Source organism: Lemur catta, chromosome 22 (assembly GCF_020740605.2).
Source record: "Lemur catta isolate mLemCat1 chromosome 22, mLemCat1.pri, whole genome shotgun sequence".
Taxonomy (NCBI): domain Eukaryota; kingdom Metazoa; phylum Chordata; class Mammalia; order Primates; family Lemuridae; genus Lemur; species Lemur catta.
This window is the reverse complement of record NC_059149.1, coordinates 25,533,101-25,559,146: the sequence shown is the minus strand read 5'-3', so window position 1 is coordinate 25,559,146 and position 26,046 is coordinate 25,533,101. Positions and strand designations below refer to the sequence as shown.

Here is a 26,046-nt window from a genome sequence, read left to right as displayed (position 1 = left end):
TGTGTTACTTGGAAGCAAGTCACTAAGTCCAGCCCATACTCAAGGGGATGGGGGATGGAATTAAGCTCCACTTCCTGGAGTGGGGAGTGTCTACATACATAATTTGGAATTCTTCTTGAAGGAAGATTTGTCTCTCCTCTCTCATTTGTTTATTCACTCATTTATTTGCATGAGAATGGACTCATACTTTGAGTTATATTCTGATACTGTTTTTCGTTGCTGATACTCTTCCAGCGTTGGCTGCAGCCCTTTCAGCTGGGCTCCTGTGTTTCTCTGATGTGCTCCAGCCTTTTGTTTTTTGAGCATGTCCTTTCTGGCATGACAAATTGCTCTAAGTTCATCTTGCGTTTTCCCTGCCCCAGCTCTAGAATCAGTCATTTCTCCAAGGAACCCTCGTTCCTTTTATTGCTGTTTCCATATCAACATCTGGACTCTGAGTGTGCCTGCTGCCACTGGAGTGTCATTGCTTCCAGGTCTCCTCAGGTGACAGAGCTGGGAAATATATGTCTGTATGCTGACCCATGTGTATACACATACTCACAATTGTGACTGCACCTCGCCATCTGTGTCTGTGTGAAGCTAAACATGAGCTCATACTGACGTCTCTGACTGCAGTCCCTTACTACAGAGTTCACTCCAGCCTCCCCAGGCTCCCCTGGAACCTCCCACTCCAACAGTGAGAAGCCTGCTTCCCACTGTCCCCCTTCATGGGCTTATTTATTTGACTCCAGTACATGCACAGGTACTGGAATTGTTAACCTATGAAAAACAGCTGTATCAACTAAAGTACAGTGCTTGTGTACAGTTATTTTTGTCTTTCTGCTTTGCTATTTCCAGTGAAAACATTGTTTTCCAAAGTTACATGTTAGCTGCATTTTCCCCACCCCTTTCAGTGATGTGATATCCTACATTTGTAATTCGTAATGCAGTTAAATTCTTTTCTTTCAGTCCACATTTTATCCTGGCATCCCCTGGTGGATTATATTACTTTTAAAAGTGACAGTTGATGAATTTTTTCATGTTTGTTTGTTTGTTTGTTTATTTAGAGACAGTCTCGCTCTGTCACCTTAGCTAGAGTGCTGTGGCGTCAGCCTAGCTCACAGCAACCTCAAACTCCTGGGCTCAAGTGATCCTCCTGCCTCAGCCTCCCAAGTAGCTAGGACTCCAGGCATTCGCCACCATGCCCGGCTAATTTTTCTATTTTTCGTAGAGATAGATGGGATCTCATTCTTACTTAGGCTGTTCTCAAACTCCTGATCTCAAGCGATTCTCCCACCTTGGCCTCCCAGAGTGCTGGGATTACGGGCGTGAGCCACTGCACCCAGCTTATAATTTTTATATTTACTGTTTTGACTGGCTGCATTGAATTAGTAGTATGCCACAATTAATATGAAAGCTCTTTTGTTAGAATATAGGTTATTTACAGTTTATCAGCATTATGAATCTCCAGGGAATATCTTTTTTTTTTTTCCTAAGTTTATACTCTAGGTGGAACCAGGAAATATCTTTTTATGAACGGCTTTCTGGTTGTGTTGTTTTGGGGTTTTTTTTTTTTTTTTTAACTATTTTTTAGAGTAATTCTTAGGAATGGAGAGTTTTTCCATTTAAAATGAAAAACATTTAGGAACATAATGGAATAAACTTATCTCAAATATTTAGTTAGATGGACTATTTTATTATATTTCTAGACAGAGGTGTTTCTACAACCCCATGTCTAGTAGGAGTCAGCACTAAATCAATTTCCACTTGCTCTTGCCTCTAAAATATTTTTGTTCTTTTGGAATCACTTCCCTTAGGCATCTTTGATTTTAATGTACATTTCTATAGAGGAAAAGAATCAATGTTATTTCTGTGTTATTTCTCCCTTACAGCGAATGGTTGAGATCAAACAGAAAGAACAGCTTTTTTCCGGATTAAGGTTGAGGATAGGTGACCTACCAGATGTTTGAGATCCAAAACTACAAGTTGTCTCTGAGAGGAAGGAGGAAGGTTGAAGGTACCTCAGCCAGGAAGACATGCAGTTTTAAGAAATAGGCACCATTTCCCCACAAGGCTTCTAGAAGTAAGAATGAGAAGAAAGAGAACAAAAATTAGTCAGACGTAGTTAATATTTTGGTAGTTTTCTTCCATACCCTTTTTTTTTTACTCATTGAGTGTCAGTATTTTCCATATTACTGCCTTCTCTTACTTTTAATAAATATTCCCGTAGTGGCCACAGTAAATTTACTTCATTTTTCAATGTTCTGTAATACAATTAAAGAGCCTCTGCTTGTAATAAAATTGTGAAGGCAGCAAATGCCCTTTGGGTGCTCCAGTATGAATTAATAATGAGGTCATGGACCATCTGGCTTATTTTTGTGTTTCAGGGAGAGACTATAGAAGACATTCCAAAGGAAGTGCTGATGGACTGTGCCCACCTTGTGAAGGCTAATAGCATTCAAGGTCAGTTTTCCTAGTGGTGTTTTTAGAATTAGCACTGACTTTGTGTCTGAAATGGATTTACCTTTTAGAGAACATGCTATTGACTTTGGCTTGCGCTGAAGGAATAACACATAATTTGCTTTTTGCCCTGTTTTGTTCTTTAAGATGGATGGCAATTTTGCTGCCTGTCAAAGAACTAAAATCTAATCTCCCCACTCCTAATTTTCATGGTGCTGTCTGAGTCTCAGCTCTTTTTACTCTATTAACTTACCTTGAATGGGAGGTTGTCTAGATATGCCTATCCTGAAGGGTATTTGTAAAGGGACTTTTGGAAATTTGGTGATGCTGATAGCTAAGCAAGAGAGATGTGTCTCGTGGCTTCATTTTTAATGTTGTTTGATGTCTTTATTTCCATTGTTTGTCATTAGATTCCAGAACTAGAGTCTCTAAATCACATTTTTCTACCTTTTCTCCTCTTCCCTTTACATATTTTTTTTCTCCCTTAGATTGTAATGGTATCAAGTCAGTTGATTTCGTTACCCTCCAGAGAATCTTATTTAATTGGTCTGGGGTGGTCCCTGAGAGTTGCAATTTTTAAAAAGCTCCCTAGGTGATTCTGATGTAAAGTGTGAGTCAAGAACAGTTGGCCTAAGTGTTTTAGGTCGGGCCTGGCTTACTGTGCTTGGTGCTTGTTTATTTCTACTATACAAGATTTCATCTGATAGTCATTAAAGGTCAAGAGGGATGATTATTGGGGTGAAGATGGTGGTTAAGAGGAGCAGCCAGGACATAGTACTCTAAGAAAGATCCAGTGGATTGCATTTTAGGTGTAGACCTAGATAGAATAGGGGTAATTGTGGTTTGATATGAAGTTTAGGGATGATCAGAGGGTTGGAAAGAAATATGGTCTGGGTAGAAGATAAACATAGGACAGACCCACAGCTGGTAACAGGCAGAGTGTGGTGATTATAAAAGAGGAGCTGGGCAGCACACCCCTGTCCCTGTAGACTGTGTTTCTCGAATCTTAACTTAGCCTTAATAATGAATCAGGTACCTAGCCAAAGAAGGTAGAAGTCTTGCCTTTAGAGCCACTCATTTTTCAACTATAAATCAACAAACTGTAATGGGTTTTAGGACATTCCATTTTATAAGTAGAACAGAATTAAAAATTTTGGTTGAGATTTTCAGTTAATGAAATAAAAAATAAGAACTGAAACAATCAGTATCCTCTTTTCTTCTGTGTTCCAACTTCCTGCACATGTCCTTGTCCCTTCCATGCACCCCTAGCTGGCAGATAGGGCTTTATTAAAGGAGCTTTGGACTCCTTATTCTTGGCCCAACCTCTTTCTTCTTAGTATCTTTATAGTTTACTAGTTCTAGAGAAAACAGAAAGAGGAGGGAAGAGTCATGAGACTAGATTATTCTTTTCTCTCCTCTTCATCCTTCCACGGTGTCAGCTCACTTAGCAAAATCAGTAGCTTAGCTCAAGGGTCTTACTCTTAGGAGTTAATATCAAAGGATGTGCTAAGGAGTGAAGAAAATGGTTTTTGTTGTGAGATTTGTAGAGGATACTGTGTAGCTACAAAATTTTCCTCCCTGGTTGACCACCTTCAGTGCTCAGAACCAAGGGAGCTGGGTTTAAACTTGTCTGTTGTCATAGAATCAGCCTATTCTATACTTACCCAATGGATCTTTCCAGACTAAACTATCTAAAAGTTTAGGAACTCTGTAACTCTCACCTTGGCCTCTATACATTCAAGTCAAACTTCTGAAGCTGGCATTTAAGCATCTGTGATTACAGATCTGATTACAGCCTTCTTTCCCTTCACATATTTTACACTCCAGCCAAAACAAATATATGTTGTTTCCAACCTTGTACCTTTGTGTATATTGTTCCCTCTGCCCTTGGGTTTGTCCACCTTAGTCGTCACATGTCCAGATCCAAGCTAAGGTTCAAGGTCCACACAGGAGTTGTGGTAGTTAATGGTAGTAATTGCTAACATTGATGGAGTGTTGACTACATGCATAGCCCTATGTGTAAAATATCACAAGTTATTTTTCAACTGCATTGAGTTTGATATTATTATTTTCATTTTCTAGAGGAAGAAATTAAGCGTAAAGAGAATTAAGGAACTTGCGTAAGGTTTCAGAGCTCTGAAGTATAGTAGAGACTGGATTTGAAGTCAGACTGCCTGACTCTAAAGTGTTCTGTCTTAATCACTGAGCTTACTGACCTCCCTGAAGCCTTTTCCTTCCCCAGTTTTGAGTGGCCCCTGCTGCCTTTGTACCACCTTAGCACTCTAAATGTGCCTTTCCAACAGGATTTGATGAGTTCTTTTAACTGAAGTTCCTTATGTGCTTATCTCCCTTCCTTTAGTGTCTTGGAAGGCAGGGTCCATTGCTTGATCCTGTGTGTATTACCCACGGTGCCTGGCACATAGAGTTTTTTTAAAACTTTATTTTGAAAAAACCTTTCAAACATACAGAAAAGTTGTAGGAAAAACACAACTCCCATATCCCATTGACTCAGATTCAACAATTTTTTAAATTTTCCCATACTTATTTGCTTTCCCGCTAATGTAGCGTACTCATTACTAACTTTAGCTGAACCACCTGAAAGAAAATCGTAGACATCATGGCCCTTCAACATGTATCTCCTAAGAACGAGGACGTTATCTTCAGTAATTGTGATCAAATTCAGGAAAGTTAACATGGCTAGAATACTATTAATATTATCTGACATACAGCCCATGTTTAAGTTTTGCAGTTGTCCCACTACTGTCCGTTTATAGCATTTCCGTTTTTCTGATCCAGGAAAAAGGAAAGAAACTCTTACAGAGTATAGACCAGCTGTAGGGTATCCTGCAGTTTGGGTTCATCTGATGCTTCTTCTTGATAAGAATCCCACTGTGCATTTTTGGGCAGGAATACTACATAAGTGAAGCTTTGCACTTTACAGTCAGATGGCACGTGATGTCATTTTGCCCCGCTTTTGGTGATGTTAACTTGGATTGGGTAAGGTGGTGGTCACCAGCTTTCTCCAGTGTACATGAGGATTTAATAACCACTGAAATCTCCTGCCATCTCATTTGGACAGACTAGAGAGCGCATCAGACCAGTGATTAAACTGTGAATCTCAGAGCTGCCTGGGAGCCTGTTGTAGCCTGAGGGCACATGTGTGGTGGGGGCGGTGTGAGGGGACGGAAGGAGATGAACCGGGAACCCGGCACCCCTTTCGTCCAGAGCATCTCTGCTTTGATGACTTTTATGTTCTCTTCGTTAAAAGGGTTTCACTGCTAAAAGAAACAATAAACAAAACCCTATTAAACTAGTCCAATTTCCTTGGGTTTCATTTGAGATGCAGAGAGCTGTGGGGACCTTGCCAGAGTGGCACAGCTGGTTTGTGGCAGTGCCCAGACAGAGTCCAGGTTTCATGAATCCCAGGCCATGGCTTTCTCTTGCTGCTCAATCCTTATTGAGTTGAGGACTCCTTTGAGCACCTGAGGAAACGTATTCAGTCCTTCTCTCTTAAAAAAAAATGCACAGGATAAATTTTGCATTCAATTTTAGGGAGTTCTCCGAAGTCCTTGGAACTAATCCATGCACCCCAACTTTCCATTGTAATACTTTCATTTGCATTTTTTTTAATGCCAGCTTTACCATTTGCCTTTGGTGGGTGGTTTTTGACAGTATTTGGTGGTTCAAAACAGTGGGTGGCTTGTTCGTTGGAAGCCATTTCCCTTGTTGGATTATGGTAATTTGCCAGTGGGTAAGGGAACACATTGCTCAGTCTCATCCTGCCTGCATGTTGAAGACAGTCTCTCTTGGCAGGCTGCAAGATGAACAACGTTAATGTGGTATATACGCCGTGGTCTAACCTGAAGAAAACAGCTGACATGGATGTGGGGCAGATAGGCTTTCACAGGCAAAAGGATGTAAGTGTTTGGCACCACCGGAGGCGGCGGAGTCTGGATACTGAATGGAGTGTCTATCCATCTTTCCTGTCTGACACCATTGTTGTTGAGGGCTGAGCATGATGTATGTTTTCTAAAGGGAATTAAACTGGGTTGCTAAACCCCTGGAAAGCCTTGCCCCTCTTCTGGGAGAAAAACAAAAATAAAGATGCAATATTTTTCCCCCTATCTCCCTTAAAGGTAAAAATCGTGACAGTGGAGAAGAAAGTAAATGAGATCCTGAACCGATTAGAAAAGACCAAAATGGAGCGGTTCCCAGACCTTGCAGCAGAGAAGGAATGCAGAGATCGCGAGGAGAGGAATGAAAAAAAAGCCCAAATTCAGGAAATGAAAAGGAGAGAAAAAGAAGAAATGAAGAAGAAGAGGGAAATGGATGAACTTAGGTATGTTGGAGTTACAGTATGGAAACTGACCTCAAAGATTGTTTGCTGCTGATTTTAATCGTGGATTAACTCTCAAGAATGATATGTGGGTATAAGGAGGAACATGTTAGTAATACAAACTCAGAGACTTAAATAGGTTAGAATAAAAGCATTTATATTAATGTGCTGGTCAAAGGAATTGCTTGTTTATAGGGGCAGGATATGAGAGTATGTGAAATAAAACAATTTTATTCTCAGATAAACCTTCATAGGTTATCTTTAAAGTCTAGTTTGTAAAGTTCTTCAGGAAAGGAGAAGATGCTTTAATAAGTATTTAATATTGACTAGCTATGCTATTTGAATAAACTTCTCTTGGCTCTAAAGGCCAACAGTAATAACTCTCAAATCTGCTTCTAAAACCCATTTTCTACATGTTGGAAGTTTAAAGTAATTAATGTAGTGAGGCCTGCTCCAAAGTACTACATTTTTAAACAATAAACAGTTAAAATACAGTTTAGTTCCTGAAATTCTAGTAAGTAAGGCCAAGAGAACACCGACCACATTAGTTTTCTATTGCTCCTGAAACAAACTGCCCCAAATTCAGTGGCTTACAACAACACAGATCGATTATCTATAGTCCTGTAGGTTGGAAGTCCAATAAGGTTCTCACTGGGCTAAAATCAGTGTCGGCAGGGCTGTGTTCCTTTCCGGGGGCTCTAGGGGCTGCCCTCGTTCCTTGACTGTGGCCCCTTCCTCCGTCTTTGAAGCCAGTGACGCTGCATTCCATAGTCACAGCCCCCTCTCTGACCCCTGCCTTCTCTGCCTTTAAGGAACAATGTGATTAGATTAGATTGTCCACGATAATCTCCGCATCTTAAGGTCTTTAGTGACATTTGCAGAAAAGATTTTGCCATATAAAGTGACATATTTATAGGTCCTAGAGACTAGGATGTGGACATTCTGGGGCAGGGCTTGGGGGATGGTGTCATTCTGCCTGCCACACTGCATTTGTATAAATAGCGCAGTACCTGAACAGCCTCTAGTTTTTCTAACTAGAGAAAATTCATCCTGCAATTTATAGTCACAGAACTAGATTTTTCCACAATTTTCCATAGATATCATTTGCAATATGTATACATATCTTTGCAAAGATAAGAGTTATTGATAACACATACTGCCTTTGGGAGTGGCATAGAACTGAACAAGCTGTCTTGCCTTGTCCTCACGCAGTTTTCTTGGAGTACCCCAGGTTCTCAGAACGTTTGTTGGGTCAGACTGTAGGTATTATGCACATGTACTCTTACTTACTGGTTGTTCACATGCACATGTTTCTGTTGGGGTTCTACTAAGATGTGATGAGTAGGTTCACTTAAAATGTAATATTCAAATGAAGAGCTCCAGGACTGTTATCCTGAGTTGCAATCTGCTAACATGAGGCAGACTAATGCATAGATTTAAATATTGGATATGGCCTAGAATTGTGAGTTGGCTTTGTGTTGCGAGTAAAAGAAAAATTAACTCCATGAGTGTGGTAAGATTTGTGGAATTCTGAGTGATGCAGGATTTTAGAGCAGTTTAATTCTTTTTGGTTTTTAGTTTAGAGTAGGGGAAAATTGAAAACATGCCTTTTTGTGCCCTTTACAGGTCTAACGTAATTTTGTTTAGGAACATGATGTTATATGTTAGGAACAGATCACTGAATTTACTTGTAACATTTGGTAAGGAAGAATAACTAACATTTTTGAACATTACCATCTGCCAAGCACTGTACTGAAAGTGCTTTACTGCATTATCTCGTTTAATCCTAACCGTAGCCATATCAGGTATTTTTATCTGTATTTTATGGAAGAGGAAACTGAGTTTGAGAAGCAACTTGCTAAAAGTCACTTGGTTGTCTGATTGTCACACCCACATACATTACTATACTCTTCCGCCCTCTGTTCAGTCTATTCAGTTTTAAATAGTTATTCAGTATAAAATCAAGTATATACAGCTGTTATTCAAATTAAGCTGTATGCTACTAAAATTCAGGGCATTTAATTTGACTTTACTAGTTTCAAAAGTTGCAAGCATTTAAACAAAAGAACCATCAACTAAAACAGGTTTTCATATCTTCTGGGCTTTCTTCTATAGTGTCAACAACATATAAAATATTCATATGAATGGAGGGGGGTGGGAAATTCTCAATCTTATTGAGAATAAAATTTTTGCTCCAAAAGTTTAATCAGTCCCATTTTTCTAAGCTGGCACTAGTCACTTGTATTTTTTAATCATCACCATGGGCCTCAGAAAACCAAAAACAGTTGGTGTGTTTATTTCTGTTAATCATATGCCACACAAACAACTTTCTGTAACGTGCCACAGAAGAATGTGACACAGGGCTGTGGTGCCAGGAATAGGACATGGTGACACAGCAAGGATTTGCTTGGCATATCCAGAGCTGTGGTTGCTTGCTGGATTCTGAGCTTGTGTGAAATTCCAACAATAGGATGTAAGCTTCTGACTTATTTTGTAATCTGTTTTTATACATTTGTAGTTCTGTATGTGACATTGATTTCTGTCTCCACCCAAGGGATTGAAATCTATGCCTATTATCTGCTTTAATCTTGTATTTTCTTATTTTAAAATATATACTCATCACATATATGGTGAGTGATTAGTCAATATATCATAAATGAATGGGTAACTGAGATTAGCTTTCCTGATACGGTGATTCTTTTTTTTTGAGACAGAGTCTCTGAGACCTTGGACAACTTACTTAACTTTCCTGACTCTGCTTTTCTATATGTACAGTGGGCATAAACTGTTTCTTAACGTGTAAGGTGGTTATGGGGATTAGCAGTAATATATGTACGAAGCACTTAACACAGTTCCTAGCAAATAAAGGATGCCTGGTAAATGGTAAATAATGTTAACTGATCTTCTTACCTTAACCTCCCCTCTCCTCTCCTCTCTCTACTGTTTGCTACAGATTACTGTTTTTAAAAACTGGTGGCTGGGTGCGGTGGCTCACGCCTGTAACCCTAGCACTCTGGGAGGCCAAGGCGGGAGGATTGCTCAAGATCAGGAGTTTGAGACCAGGAGAGCGAGACCCTGGCTCTACTAAAAATAGAAAGAAATTATCTGGACAACTAAAAATATATATAGAAAAAAATTAGCCGGGCATGGTGGCACATACCTGTAGTCCCAGCTACTCGGGAGATTGAGGCAGAAGGATTGCTTGAGCCCAGGAGTTTGAGGTTGCTGTGAGCTAGGCTGACGCCACGGCACTCTACCTTGGGCAACAGAGCGAGACTCTGTCTCAAAAAAAAACAACAACAAAAAAACTGCTATTATGTAGTCTCACTTTCCTTTGTGTTTTTTTTTTATTATTATTATTAATAGTACTTTTCACCGTAGCTATTGCTGAAAAGGTCTTATTTTCCCTCCTAGTAAGTTCTTTGGGGGCTAGGCTTTGTGTTTATTATTTTCTGTTTTTTTTCTCATCCCATCCTCCACCCAGGCTTAGCACAGGGTCTTGTACCTCATGGATATTTATTAAATACCCATCAAATCTGATGTCTTTTTACTCAGTCATATATTGTGGCTTCTTGCGCAACAGTGTTCACTCACACAATTAGGACGACATAACTGGCCCTGCATCGTGCCTGATTTCCCACTTTACTTCTAGAACTCAACTTGAGTGAGCCTGATCTTCAACATGTCATTATAGACATTATTTCTTTGGCTTTGCTCATCCCGTTCTCTGGATCTGAAATGCCACCCTCACTCATCCTACCCACTGGCCCCGCTTGGTTTGTCTGCCGGTCTGTGAGGTGCCCTGGACAGTTCCTGCCCACACTGATGTTTCCTCCTCTGAATTCCTGTAGCACCTCCCCGGGGCTGTGTACTTCAGATCTTGGCTGTAGGTGAATGTCCTCATCTGAAAAAGAGGAATACTGCCACCTACTTCACAAAGTTACTGTGGAGGTGACATGAAACGAGTAGGAGAAAGCACTTCATAAAGTGCTACATACAACTTATTTATTGTTCATAGGTATTTATCCTTTTAATGTTGCAGTCTCCATAAGGACAGAGATTAGATCAAACAGCTCTTGTGTTTCTTCTAAAGCCTCTCAGCAGTACTAGGTACAAGGTAAAATGTCCATGAAATATTTGTTGGCCACATAACCTTATTTTAAATGTGTTGTTTCTTTCTTCCAGGAGCTATTCGTCACTAATGAAAGTTGAAAATATGTCATCAAATCAGGTATGTTTAAGTTACTTGCTCTAATGTTTGCCTTTAAATAATTCACTAAGGGTTTTTAATAATTGTGTTACTGGCATTATTGACTTACATGTTGCAAATAGTTTACTCAGGCTGATTCTGTTAGGCATTGCCCCCCCTTCCCTGTGGACTTCCTCATGTGTGTTTTTAAGTAGGTCACCTCAGGGGGAGAGATTGTCGTACCTTGTCTGCTGTGAAGTACGGGTCTATTAGTATTTACAGGACTCTCTTCCACTCCTTTTTTCCCTCTTTTCTGGTTGCAGGCATGCAAAAATGCCTTTATTAATGTTCTTCATAATGTGACTGTGGATCTATATTGTAATTGAGGACAAAATTATCACCTTCAATTAAAATAAAAGTACTGACCCTACGGTCTTATACCGTAGCCTAAGTGAGAAAATTGGTTGCTGTCATGTTCCTCAGGACCTGGGACAAAGAGAAGTGGTGACCCATAACATAGCACTGAAAGGATCTTTGTCACATCCACATCTAATTATCCCACTGGAACTGTGCCAGAGACTGCCTGTCCTTGAGAGCTGTCTTTCCCAGAACTTATTCTGAAGTATTTAAAGACAGCACAATTTAGCTGTTATTGAACAGTCTTTGTAGGAAATTGAAACTGGGTAGATATATTTGGGATATTACATGTTTATAGTATAATTTAAAAATACAGTTGTCCCTCACTGTCCCTGGAGGATTGGTTCCAAGACCCCCCTCACATACCAATCCACGGATGCTCAAGTTTCTCATATGATATAGCTTAGTATATTTTGCATATAACCTACATAAATCCTCCCATATACCTTAAATCATCTCTAGATTACTTATCATACTAATATTATGTAAATAGTTGTTATACTGTATCTTTTTAAATTTGTATTTTTTATTGTGTATTTTGTTTTGTTTTATCCCCCACCCACATATTTTTGATCCACAGTTGGTTGAAACCCATGGATGTTGAACCCAAGGATAAGGAGGGCCAACTATAACAGAATTTAAGATCTCTTAGAGGTCACCTTGTCAAACCCCAGATTTAGTGCATTAATTAGAATTAATAGGATTTTAGACCTTGTTTATCTCTATATGTCCTTATAAAAATTTATAAGAACAACATTCTTACTCCCATCTCTATGAAGAACTAAATTTATGAGGTTCCTTTATGAAGAGATGTATCTTTATAATTTATTTCTGAAAAATTTAATAATAGCATCATGTAATTAACTAAAGCTTTGAATTTGAGGTTTAGAGACTTAAACTAACACTAATTGGGGAAGTCTAGTAAAGTTATTTAACCTCTCTGAGGGAGTTTTCATCATCAGTAAAATGGAGACATAGTACCTTATAGGGCCGTTCTATTTTTTTTTTTTTTTTTGAGACAGAGTCTCACTCTGTTGCCCGGGCTAGAGTGCCATGGCATCAGCCTAGCTCACAGCAACCTCAAACTCCTGGGCTCAAGCAATCCTCCTGCCTCAGCCTCCCGAGGAGCTGGAACTACAGACATGCGCCACCATGCCTGGCTAATTTTTCTATATATATTTTTCGCTGTCCATATAATTTCTTTCTATTTTTAGTAGAGATGGGGTCTCGCTCTTGCTCAGGCTGGTCTTGAACTCCTGAGCTCAAACAATCCACCCGCCTCAGCCTCCCAGAGTGCTAGGATTACAGGCGTGAGCCACTGCACCTGGCCTAGGCCGTTCTAAGATTTTAACAAGAACACATATTTGAAAGTCTTCCTTGACTTAATCACTATGTAAGTAGTCATTGCTATTCCTTATTCATAAAGTCCTTGGTTGCTGTTTTCCCACAAAGTATCAGTATCAAAAAATGAGGTTATTTAATTCCTTCCAGAAATTGTTTTTAGATTTCTTAAAACTATTAGAACAGTTTAACAGAAACTATTTGAATAGCTTAACAGAATGTCTTTGTTGCGGTGGTTGTTGCTTACTGAAGTTTTGTGTGTGGTAGAAGGTACTTTCTACGAAAAATCTGGCCCCATATTATGTTATGACCTTAGGCATAAACACACACGCGCACACACAGCCTGTCTGATTAGTCACAAATGTTAAAAGTTCCAAGACTAGGAAATTTATAAGCCAAAGGATTACTAACCTTTTGGCCCTTCCTCTCCCTCTGTTGCTTGCTAGCCTGTTCCTGAGCTCCAGGTTTGAATCAGGTGCAAGATTCCAACAAAGTTTTCCATTAGGTGTTTTTATTCCCTCTTTCAGTGGAAGAGCTCTTATATTAATAGCTTTTCCCCTATGCTTTGAAAGAATAGGCTTTAATGCTCCTTGCAGCCATCCTCTAAGGGATACAGACATTTTATGATCCAATCTGGCAACATGAAATGTTGATTTTCAGTTAAAGGTGTTTATATAAGATAGGACTTAATGTTTAATGTAGTTTGTTCCTCTTGTTTATCAGTTTGTGAGTGGGTGACAAACCTATTATATTGAAAAACTTACTGACTCTGGAAGTAAAGGGAATCTAAAACAGAAAAATTGTTCAAATACAGTCTTGATCCCAGATATGTATTTAAAAGTTACTGTAATCCCAAAACATAGGTCCCCAGACAAATGAAAACTGGCTGCAGATCTAAACCACAGCCTTTATAGGAAATAATGCACTTTCATTGTTAACGACCCTAACTATCTTATTGACTTGTTCATCCTCCTTGTTTGGGATCTAAAGCTGACATTTGAAGATGCTATACGTTGACTCTTTGAGACATCGCTAATGCTGTTATTGCAGTTTAGGTAGTCACAGTCCTGGTACCTGGATGTAACCACAGTCATTAGTCTGCTCTTTGTACAGTTATCTAAGGCACTTTTTCTGTCCTAATGACTTTTCCTATTAAAAAAAAAAAATCAAGGCCATCTTGTGAAGTCACAAAGCTGTGACAACCTTTGGACTCAAAATACTGGAATTTTAGCCAGAAAGATTTTATATATTGGCAGCATTGTTGGCATAAGGGTATTGAGACAGTATTGGTTTAGGATCAATCATGTTTTCTTATAGTCACACTTAGTACACGATACTAAAACAGGTGAGACTTACTTCATAATTTGGACATCACTGGTCACTTGTTGCTGTGTAATTAGGCCATGAAAGGACACCTTAGAGGACAGAGCTGCTAATCCAGCCGTTCTAGAGAACTGACAATTTAAGATGGTGAAGAAGTGACGAATGAATTTGGTTATTTTATTTTTTACTTTTTCAACTTGGAGATTAGTTAAGATTATAATTGTAAATTTTAAATACTGAGTTACTTATTTTTGAGGCTTTAATAGTTTCACTTTTTTGTTTCCTGCAGGACGGCAACGATTCAGATGAATTCATGTAGAAGGAGCAAAGGACCTGCCGAGGATGTCAGTATAGAGACAGTTGCAGACCTTCTGATTCCATCTGTGTTCTGAATTATAAAAAAACAACCCAAATTCTACTTCATTCTACACAGATATTGTTGATTTTGGAGTTTTAAGAAAAAAAGATTCTTTTTTACTAACAGAAAAGGATCGGATATATATAAAATAGTTGAGCTTGACAGCATATAATTTCAGGAAAGTGAAAATATTTTTGCCAGAACATGTCTTGGTATCTCATGAAAACTGGCTGCCCTTGTTCTTGAGACAGACTTTAGAGCAAACCAACTCTGAAAAGTATTTCTGTTGCTGTGGTCTGTCCCTGAAAACAGATGTCTTGAAATGCTTTTCATATTCTCAAAATATCTTTACTTCTGGTAAGAATGTGCTGGTGGGCAATATATGCAAATGTTCCCCATCCCTGATTCCTGATTAGAAAAAAAAGGCAGATGGGTTTTGAAGATGAGAATGATATTTTCAGATTACTGGCTTCAATATTCACTGTTCCATCACGTCGCCTGAGTCTGTCAGGGTGGTGATCCTCAGCTCTCAGCTTGTCTCAGCTTTGACGTACTTGCTTTCTCCTACTGGGGACCTCCATTGTAGTATCATCATATTTAAAGAAATGGTTGGTATTAATCAAGGTTGGGCCTTGTGGCAGTTGTCGCCTGAGCACCAGTTATGTATGTGACAACTTCCAGGCTTGGGAGTCATTTCTCAGCACTGAGGTAGAAACAGGAAGGAGTGATCTGTGCATCGTTTGGGTGTGATGTAGGTTACCCAATTTTTGTCTTGGGATATAGCATGAAGCAGAAGTCCAGATTGCAATTATGACTTTATAAAGAATTAAGCTTTTCACTAGGCAGCCAAGTAAATTGTTTCCTTACATTGAAATGTTTATTTTGAGTTGTAATCCCAGAGTTCCGGATTTCCTATCGTAGACTTGGTATCTTACTATGTAACATTATTACTCATTTGAACCACCTGCTGGCCAATGTGATTCTGAATAGAAGATGGATATTTATTGCAGCATGTAAGGCAAACCCCTATAAAAAGAAACAAGGAGAAAGAGAACAAAGCCTATGGGACAGGAGACATACAAATTGACATCTTAACCCCACCCAGAACTCTGTGCCCAGCTTTCTTACTCTTGTCACGAACTCCTGAACTCAAGCGACCCTCCCACCTTGGCCTCCTAGAGTGCTAGGATTACAGGCCACCATGCCCAGCCTGGGCTTTCCTAATCTTAATTGTATTTTAACCCAGGAAAGATAGTCTCCTACAGCAAATATTCCACCTGTAATAGAACTTTAGAACTTCAGGTAAAACCAAAAGACTGGTATCTCCATTTATTCCAAGTTGGTGTGTGAGGTTGAACTGGAAAATTCCTTGAGGCATAACTCATTGACCAAATTTTGAGGGGATTTGGAAGACGACTCCAGAGATTAGTAATTTTGTGTGTGTCTAATAATATTCAGCCTGAAGTTCTGCAATTAAAAGTTATAATAGAGATCATTTCTTCTCTGGAAGCACATTGATAAATGAATTCTTAGAATTTGATATAAAAAGGGCAGCTCCATCCACAAGCTGGTTTTGAGGGCGATCGTGCTGTAAAAACCTCATGTATCACAGGCTCAATCTGACAGGTTCTGTTGGGGTTGTCATCTTCCTCCACTGACAAATGCCTCCTTCATCCAAGTTCCCTCGGGGTCAAAGTGGATGACCTTTCTCAGACATACTCTTGATGGACTGTAAATCAGTCGCTGTGGAGCTTGCATCAGACTGTCCTGTCTGGTGGCTCTGAGCATGCCTTGGGCACTCTGTGGCAGGCACCTCATGCGGGGAGTTGTGCCCCACGTTGCACACAAGTTGACAGAGTTTTGGAATATATATTTTTACTGTAGTATGAGAGATCCTGGGGTCCAATAGTTGACATTTCATAACTCTTAGCTTACAGTGGTTTAAAATGTCAAGGCCTCTCTGCTTGACTCTCTGTGTTGAATTCCTAGCTCTCAACCTCTTCAGCTGTCCTGTGCTGGCCTCCCCCACCCCTTGCCTCTGCCTGTGTGTTGTGGTCCCAGGGAAAGCACTGACCTTTTTTTTTTCATTTTGAGGACATAGAGGTTCATTGCCGATAGGTCAAACTGTTGGCATTGATGACATCTCATTTCTTGCTATTGGCATGTTTCCTAAATGTTTGATAGGAAAATTCCAAATTGTTGCTATTTTTATGAGCTGTGTGTGTGCCCTTGATCCAATCTGTGCATCCTGAGGGTTTCTCTGTGAATCTGAGTCACCTTGCCAACTCTGTCTCCAGTTTCATCACTCTGACCTGCATGCAGTGAGGGTCACAGCACCATTTAATTTACTTGACAAACTCTGCTCTATTTTTGCATTCTGACAGCTTTAGACTTCACATTTCTTATCTAGCTTTGTTTGTCTAGGGCCACAATCTTTGGGCAAGGGAGGTTTGTCACAGTGCTTGTGCTGGAACAGATGTTGAAGTTTTGACATTAGCAAGTGACAGGCTTTCGCTGAACCCCTTCTGCATCTTTTTGTGTTTTGTTGTGTGGTCTTCACATAGATTTCAGTGAGCCTTTTACTGTTTGGTGCCAGCGCCCCACCCCTGGAGAGATGGTGTGAGCCACTCAGCAGGATTGAGGGAGAGTGCAGCTCCAGCCTCTACTTCTTCCTCCCACTGTTGCATCTGTCTGAGAGGGGAGGTGTTTTCCGAGCTGCAAGTGTTTATGGGGGAAAACTGAGCAGGGTGGCAAAATGGAGAAATGGAACAATTTTCTGGTTTCTCCTAAACTGTAATATTGAAGCCTTTTTCTTTGTTTGATTTGAAATACAGCATGTGAATTACATTTCCATATTCAAAAGGATCATATTAGAGTAGTTAACCTTTTGATTTTGAAGTAGACTATAAAAATGGACCACACTATAATCAAAAGTATAAAATCAGAAACCTAAAGTCCAAGCTAAAATTCAGTCCCCACCCACTTACCTCCAATGAGTATGTGGCAGCAGCTCAGAAGTGAGGAGGGCACTGCTGTTGCCCAGGCCAAGTTCACATTCAAGTTGCACTTAGTGAGAGCTCTTCTCTGCTGGGCAATCGAGTCCAGCACGGGCAGGAGACTTTTACTGCATTCTGTCATTTCAAAAATGAGACGATGCCAACCATTGACACAGCATGTCCTGGATGAATGATCTGTAAAATATAATAAAAGCTTATAGTTTGAGTAGAACCATGTGTGTTTGTGAGATTTCACTTTTTACTTTTCTTCTCGAAGGCTGTCTCACTGATGGGGTGTGCATACTTATTTTGGGTAAGTAGGGAGGAGGAGGTTCTGGTGCTACAAAAAACAGTCATTTTTGCCCCCTAGCAGGAGGAGAAAAGCAAATCAGAGTAAAGGGAAGATCGCCCAAGAATTCCCAGGAAGAGGACTGGAGAACCCAGAGCTGGAAGGCTGTGGCATCTGCACGCTAGCATCTGGAGTTTACGCTTGACCCAGAATTCCCGGGGGGTCTGTCTGAAATTTTGCCCAGGGTGAGGCTGCCAATGTGAAGACTTCCTGGAATGGTTTCACTGCTGCATGTGCGGCCCTGGGTCGTATTCAGTTTATAGGTTTTTTTATTCCTTCTGTGATAGAGCTTATTCACGTTAGCATGTTTTCAAAAGGTATTAGGGTGAAGGGAGTAGCACAAACATACAAGTTTTTCTCCCAACTATAAAAGCATATTTGAGAACATTTGGGTTGTATTTTTCTCTAGTCAGGGCAACACCTGCATACTTTGGTTTTTTGGTTTTTTTTTTCTGAGACAGAGTCTCACTCTGTTGCCCGGGCTAGAGTGCCGTGGCGTCAGCCTAGCTCACAGCAAGCTCAGACTCCTGGGCTCAAGCGATCCTCCTGCCTCAGCCTCCCGAGTAGCTGGGACTACAGGCATGCGCCACCATGCCTGGCTAATTTTTTCTATATATATTTTTAGCTGTCCAGATCATTTCTTTCTATTTTTAGTAGAGATGGGGTCTCGCTCTTGCTCAGGCTGGTCTCCAACTCCTGACCTCGAGTGATCCTCCTGCCTCAGCCTCCCAGAGTGCTATTACAGGCGTGAGCCACCGCACCTGGCCCGCATACTTTGGTTTTAACTGCCTTAGCTACTAGAATTCTGAGGTTTAAATGTTTTAGTAAATTATATAGAAAATGTAGTTTATAACCAGAATTTTCATACAGAAAAATGTAGAGATCTGTGTATGTACTAGATGACTTAGCAATGCACCGATACAAACGCCTATCTAATGCCATCTCTTATCACTAGATTATACATACCTCTGTCTGTCTCAAACACATTGATTACTTAGTTTTGTCTTTCTGGTTTCATTGTTGCATCAATTATTGGAGGAACTCTGAGCTTTCCACCTTAGTGGTTATGAATACAGGCCTGCACTGTAGCCAGATGGAAAACTGGGCTCTGCCATGGGCATGTGCTGAGTGGCACTGACCCAACACTTTTCTGCATTCAACAGCCAAGGAATGGCGGCCAGGGGAAATTACTGCTCACTCTAGAAATCTGTGTAGCATTTGCTAATTCTCAAGCTTGGTGAGTGGGTGTCAATATTGAAGGCTGGAAAAAAGAAGTCTCCAAAGTCAGGATTGTGTTTTGTTCCGACATCAGTCCCATCTTGTAACCACTGTGGTAAAAATACAAGACTAATGGCCTGACATTTCACATCCTGCCTAGATGAGGCCTTAGCTGCCTGGCTCCTGCTGGTGTTTTGTTTTCTGCCTCAGCAGTTTGCTTTGCATAGGGGAGGCTAACATTTGCTTATGATTTCAGAAGAGGCCTGGGATCTTTCAGGTGGTAAAGGCTCGGTCTTGAAGCTTTTTGACTCTTGGTGAAGACAGAATCCAAGGTCAACAGATCAAAACTACAGACTGAAAATGATAAAGTATTCTTGAGGCACTGTGTGGTGCCCTTTAAACCAGCTAGGCCTGTCCAGAACTATCTTCCACTGTGAAGCCCTGAGCTTCATGTTATGACATCCCTTCAAGACCGAATTTTTTACCCTATGGTTAAGGTACTGGCATCAGTGAGGCTTACATAACCCATTTCAAAACTGGAATTACTTTTAGGAGAGTCTTTGGAAAGGGAAGGAAGGTCTGAAATAGACACAGTTTAAATTTGGATACCAAAAAGGCTTTTCTGGTGCCTGTGATTAGAAAATACAAAACAGCAATTACCTGGACTTTTTGTTGCCCTCATTACTATCAAAACAAGACAACCGCCCAGGCAGAAGCTCATCTGTCAGGATTAAGGAGGCTAAAAACACACAGACCTCCCTGCATCTCAGCTGTCTGCCCTCCTGGCCTTCAGAGTCAGGGAGAATTGCTAAACTTCTTTCATGTACACGGATAGGTAGGTACACATGATTTCAGAATTCAAGAGGTATAAAAGGGTATAGGGTGAAAAGTATTTCCAATCCCACTTGGGGCAACTGATGCTACCATTGTTCAAACTCAAGGTAGAAGCTCTAGATCTGGACTGGGGCTAAGCTTTGGGGGGGGTCTGCCTGCTTCTGTGGCTCAGCTGCAGAGGGGGCTCCTCTCTGCCCTCCCCTCTGGGGTCTGTGATCCAGGAGAAAATGCCCCAAGGCTTCCCAGGCCTCATGGGGGTTTAGGGGGAGATAATGAGTTCAGAACTGGGGAGGAACAGAGGATTAGGAGTCCCTTGGTGTCCTACCTATGAACCAGCCTCTGCTTGGACACCGAGTTACGGGATGGATTGTTCCAATTAAAGACAGTGGAGGATGAACCAAAGACAGTGAGAAAGCTGTTTGCTTTCATCTCCGTTTGTGCTCGAGGGTGGGGAAGAAGCAAGTGTATGCGTGGGTGAGGGCCAGGGGTGGTGGGTACAGGGCTGGCCTCTGGCAACCCCCTTTGATTTTCCCCGCCTGGCCAGCTGCCTTGGCCTCCAGTGCCCGGAAAGCATGGGAGGGCAGCTGTCGTGCGGGCGAGGCTGTCTGGGAACACTGTACCAAAGGAAAAGGAGCCACATGCCATTTTCAAGCCTAGACTTTACCTTCGGGGATGTGGATTTTAGAATACAGCTCTGCCACTTTTCTGTGTGACTTAAGACAGTCACTTATCTCTGGTCTTCTGTTTGCCAGAAGATGAGGAATAGGAGGAGAGCTGAGATTGTAAATTCCGGCGCTGCAGGGCAGGGCAGGTAGTGTTGACAATGCCGGGACAGTGCTGCTCTTCTAAACCCGCAGCTGCTGCAGCTCGGCCAAGTATCGCCGTGGGGAAATACAGTTTTGTTAGGGAAGCCAGTGAGGAACATGCATTGAAGGAGCTGAACTTGACCGGAAAATGGAAGTGGCGGTTTTCTCCCAACCACTTCCACACGGCTCTGCTTTGTCTCCCCACCTTTCAATGACATCTTAGATGAACAGATCCGATTCTGTTGACTTTCCAATCACTTTCTGACACAAGAACTGTTCCATTTTAAAATGACAATTCCCTCGTAGATATGAAAAACTCATCTCATTTAAATCAAAACTTCAATCTCACGTGGAGTTCGAAACTTCAGCCCACCTCCTAGTTCAGGTCTGATTCTTCACTGTGCCTCTTCCCCAGCGCCGGCTCCTCCAGGATTGGGGCGGAGGCCAGAGAAGGCAGGTTTAAGGGGGACTAGCCCACGACAGGGGCAGAGGGTAGGGGTTGTGGGAAGAGGGGAGAGTCTTTCGTGACTGGCTCTATTAGAATCTGGCTTTTGTGGCCCTGATGCAGGCCTCAGTGCTGGTTCTTCATACTCCCGTCTGTGGGTTCTTTGGGCGCATTAAAAGGGTCGTCAGTGGCATAGTTCTCTGATCTGGGAATGCACTTCCTAGCTGAGTCCTCGCAACCTTGCATCCTTCCCCAGCGACAAGTGGCACAACCACAGCCCCTTCTGAGACTGGAGTCCACGTGCCTTGGCACCAGCTCTCTTCAGTAAAGTCTCAACAATCAGCTCTTACCGGGAACCTGGCTTTCTCCCTCTGCTTCCCCAGAGGGAAACTCCACTTGCCAAATGAGGCAAGTCCAGTTTGGCCAGCTGCTACCACTGATCTTTATCCTGCTGTTGTGGGCAGCTCTAGCTAGTTTCCTGCCATTAGAATTGTACAGGAGAGAAGCAGCATCAATCTTTGTGGTAAAACAGGCCAAAGACTCAGCAAACCTGCACCCACCCATACCCCAGGCCCACCCCCCCAAGTTCTCGAAGGCTCCTCGTTTGGCTTGGGGTAGTGGGAGCAGAAGGGTCCAAGCTCTTTCTCCCTAGGCCCGTGGATTTTCTTCAGTATAGTCCTTTAGAAGTGTCATTTCTCATTTAGCTGTTGCAGTGACTGGTTTGCTATCCTTTGGTGCATCCTGAATTAGTGTGTCTTGCAACTGGAGTGCAGATGTACTCACCACTTCTTACTCTCTGCTTTGAGGCTTCAAGAATATCCAGTAACATAATACATTGCAAACCTAGACTTTTAGCTAACGTTTCCAAATTTGTGTATGTTGGCACAAAACTATTCAACATTGTGTGGACCAAACAATGCTTGTCTATGGCTGTGCGTTGCCCATGAGCTATCAGTGTTTGAGGGGTATGGATTAGAATGAGCTCTGGGTCTCCTCCATGAATTTGTGATTTTTCTGGATTTAGTAACGAGCCACTGAAGGAGCAGCTTCCTGGCAATGTATCATTGTGAGTGGACACCATCAAGGTCCAGGAGAAGCAAGTGATGACGGGAAGAGCCAGCAGGTGGCAGGAGAGAACCAGCACGGGTCTCCTCGTCCATCTCGTTGACATTCCAGCTGCCCTTGAGTCCACGCTGTGCTCTTGCAGGGTACGGGAGGTTGGACTCAGAATCTTGCTGCCAATCTCAAAAAGCTATGCTTCTCCGCGGGTCTCAAAGCTCTTTGCCACTGAAATTTTAGAAATGTGGGGTGGAAGGTACCTGAACCTTCTAAACCAACATCATGTGTTGATTTAAAAAGGAAATTGTTGTCAAGACACAATGCTTATATTTAAAAACAAATCTCTTTTTGTTTTGGAATCAGCTTCTATCTTTCCTTTGCACACTTCAGGCACAGTTTCATAGACTCATAGCCCGTGGAGGTTAGAAGCGACCTAAGCCAATCTGACTCTTCTGTGACAGTCACAACACCCCTAAACACAAGACCTCAACCTCGGTGTGAACATACCCAGAGACAGAAGCTCGTGACTTGTTAAAGCCCATTTGGTTGTTAGAAAGTTACTTTATTGAGCCAAAGTCGGCCTCACAGTGACTTCCACCCATCGTTCTGCCTTCTGGAGCCACACAGGGCAAACTGAGTTCCTCTTTCATGTGACAGCTTGAAAGGTTTGAAGACAGCTGTCAGCTGCCACCTGTGACTCCTCCTAAACATCCCATTCTCTGTAATCCAGTGTGACACTGAAGAAAAAGCAGGTGTCTGAGAACAGAGGACAGGAGAGGCCCCAACTCTCCCGTTTACCTAACTCCCAAAAAGAACAGCTTCCCAGCTGGGCAGAGTCTCCAGCCACGACCCCAGCTGGCCCTCACAAGAGTAGGAAAGAGATGATTCTTCTCCAAATGTAGCTGAGATCACCTGATTCTTTGGCTTGTGTTGCCAATTAAACCCACTGTCTTTTCCACACACCATGTTGATTAGATTACTCTGGGGTTTTTTTTTTTTGTTGTTGTTGTTGTTTTGTTTTTTTTTGAGTGGGGGAGGGTTTGGACCATGGTATAGAACTTTAGATTTATTCTTTAAATTTTTTTTTACTGTATAATGTAACAAACACACAAAAGAGTGTATGAAAAGATATGTTCCTTTTCAAGGATAATAATGTAAATACCTATGTTCTATCCCCCAGGTTAAGAAATAGAACAGTACCTGCCCCTCTCAAAGGCCCCTTTGTTCACTTCCCTAATCACATCCCTGCCTCCCCGCCCCTCACCTGACTTCTGTGATAATCATTCCCGTGCACGAGCAAGGGAATGTCTTATGTCCCTGACGTGCATTTCCCTAAACAATACACTGGTTCTGCCTGTTCTGAAATTCACACTCATGGAATCTTACTATAACTTTTTCTTCTATGACTTTCACTCAGTATTATGTTTTCAGTAAATTTTCCCTATTAAAGTTAACTTGTTGGAATCTGCCCATCGAGCTCATTGAAGTTCTGATTATTTCCTCTAACATAATCCCTTTCACAAATATTGTCTACATGTTTGTGAACATTCCTTCTATATTGTCATCCAAAAAATTTGGAAAAACATTGAATGGGATAAGTCTTGGGGCAGTGTCTTGAGCAAACATCCTTTCTGGCTGAGATTAATCCATCCTTCAGCACTCTTTGGGCACACTAAACCAGCTACTAATCCTGCTGATTTTACTTTAATCTGCACTATTTTCTCCTACTTGCCCACAGAGTTATCAAAAAACACCTTGCTGGCCAGGCGTGGTGGCTCACGCCTGTAATCCTAGCACTCTGGGAGGCCGAGGCAGGAGGAATGCTTGAGCTCAGGAGTTCTAGACCAGCCTGAGGAAGACGGAGACCCTGTCTCTGCTAAAAATAGGGGGAAAAATCAGCTGGGCAACTAAAAATAGAAAAAATTAGCCGGGTGTGGTAGTGCCCGCCTGTAGTCCCAGCTCCTTGGGAGGCTGAGGCAGGAGGATTGCTTGAGCCCAGGAGTTTGAGGTTGCTGTGAGCTAGGCTGATGCCATGGCACCCTAGCCTGGGCAACAGAGTGAGACTCTGTCTCAAAACAAACAAACAAAAAACCCCAAAATAACACCAAATTATATCATAAAGTAAATAAGGTAGGTTTACCTTGTTCCCAAAGGCGATAGAGCTCCTAGAAGACTTCCTGAAGGACACTAAGGAGACAGAAAAAGAAAATTACAAATGATGATTAAACATATAAAAAGATGATCAACTCTACTCATACGAAAAGAAATGCCAATTTAGCCTACACAGAGACATCATGTCTCACTTACTGGATGGGAAAAAAGCTAGAAGTTTGACCACGTATCCAGATAATTCCAGAAGACAGGGTGCACCAGGGGTAGAATTTTTATAAAGATAGATTTTTGTCTGTATCCAACACATTAAATCTTTGAATCCCAGGAGATTTTAGATTAAGCACATAAGAAAACGGTGGATTGGAAAGGAGAAGCCCAGTCTTTGTCCCTTCCTTCTGGAAAGATCTTCCTGGCCCCAAGACTAGTTTGTGCTCTTACACTGCCCAGTATATATTCCTAGGGTGGCAATTCTAAAATAGAATGAGGATGGGCGCAGGGATGAGAGGGACAATTATTCAACTACTGTTGTATCCCCAATGCCTGGCCCATGGTGGGTGCTCAGTAAACACTTGTTGAAGAAATGAATATATGAATAAGTGATTGAACTCCCAAGTTCGGATGCAGAAAGTGAGGTTTGGAAATGCCAAGCCAGTTATTTAAGGTCACCCAGCTGGGATCTGAACTGAGGTCCCTGTGGCTCCAAAGCCCAGGACCCCTGTCTGGTGACGGGGACCCCACATCATTCTACTTGCCTTTGCTTTCCTAGTCCCTGGCCTCGGGCTCGGAGATGTTGACACTGGCTCTTCTGACTCACTGGGGATTGAACGCCCAGGGCCCTTGGGGGTGGTTTTATCTCCAGCTGGTCCTGCCTGGGTCTGCCAAGGTCCTGCAGTGCGTTCCTGTTGGCCACGTGCCCACATGCCCGTCTTCCACCCGTCCCTCTTTTCTTCTCCCCTCCTCAGTCCCCCTGGGGCACGCACCTTCTCTGCCCCTGGCACCTGCAGAAACACAGACCTCGAGGGGTCTACGGGGGGTGCAGGGTGGGAAGTTCAAGGGAGGGGGGTCGCGGGTGCCCTCGCTAATCGCTCCCTTAATGAGCAGGGGTGTGAGTTCCGTTTTGGCCGAATTCACAGGACGCTGCCGCCCTCGGGGAGAAGTCAGGGCTGAAAGTTTAGATTGTTTTGCAGCTTCAGAAGTAAACATTCACTCAAAAACCATGATGTCACCAAGGACGGTTGGCTCACCCTGCGGGGCGCTGGCAGCAAAGACACCCTTTCCAGCTTGGGCTCGTCCCCCCACAGCAGAGCGGCGAGAAGACCCTCCTCTCCACCCAGGAGCCACGGTGCTTCTGGAAGGAGCTCTGCCCTGTCTTTGGGCTCTGCGTGCGGGTGCGGGTGCGCATGCGCGCGTGGATGCGCATGCGCGAGAGCGAGACCTGGAGTCCCTGAAACAAAGTCCTTGTTCCGTCTAGTCCAGCTCAGCCCAGGGTCTTTAATATCCCCCCTCGAAGGCAGAGCCCAGTGAGGGCCGCTAGTATTTATTTTGCCTTTGAGAGGCCAGCCCTGAGCCCCAGGAATCTGAGAGGAACATTTTCATCTTTATGTCCTATTCTTTCTCCTTTCCCTCTTCCACTCCTTTCCTTTTACTTTGATTTCTTCCTCATGTTGGATGTCCCGCTTTCTCCTGTTTTCTTCCTTCTGCTTTCTCTTTTCTTCTCCTTCTTACCTGAAAGCTAATAATATCTGACCTCTATCCATTATCAAATGCCAGCCTCTCCTTATGCTAAATACCTTATATGCAGTGTATCATTTCATCAAATCTCTT

General features: G+C 42.2%; 1 protein-coding gene and 1 long non-coding RNA gene across 2 annotated transcripts in view; one reads left to right on the top strand and one right to left on the bottom strand.

Annotated features, from left to right (window-relative positions):
- The window catches only part of CCDC25 (coiled-coil domain containing 25), a 27,491-nt gene extending 9,860 nt beyond the window's left edge, over positions 1-17,631 (top strand). Inside the window, exons 5-9 of the mRNA XM_045535267.1 lie at positions 2,367-2,442; positions 6,253-6,356; positions 6,576-6,778; positions 10,961-11,006; positions 14,335-17,631. Coding sequence (XP_045391223.1) covers positions 2,367-2,442; positions 6,253-6,356; positions 6,576-6,778; positions 10,961-11,006; positions 14,335-14,364 — 459 coding nt within the window. The 3' untranslated portion in view covers positions 14,365-17,631. The remainder of the gene's footprint in view (positions 1-2,366; positions 2,443-6,252; positions 6,357-6,575; positions 6,779-10,960; positions 11,007-14,334) is intronic.
- On the bottom strand, positions 17,364-26,046 carry LOC123626353. The gene is made up of 3 exons (XR_006730817.1): positions 26,013-26,046; positions 24,251-24,297; positions 17,364-17,594 (listed from the first exon to the last, which is right to left on the bottom strand). It is a non-coding gene; the product is annotated as an uncharacterized LOC123626353 (long non-coding RNA).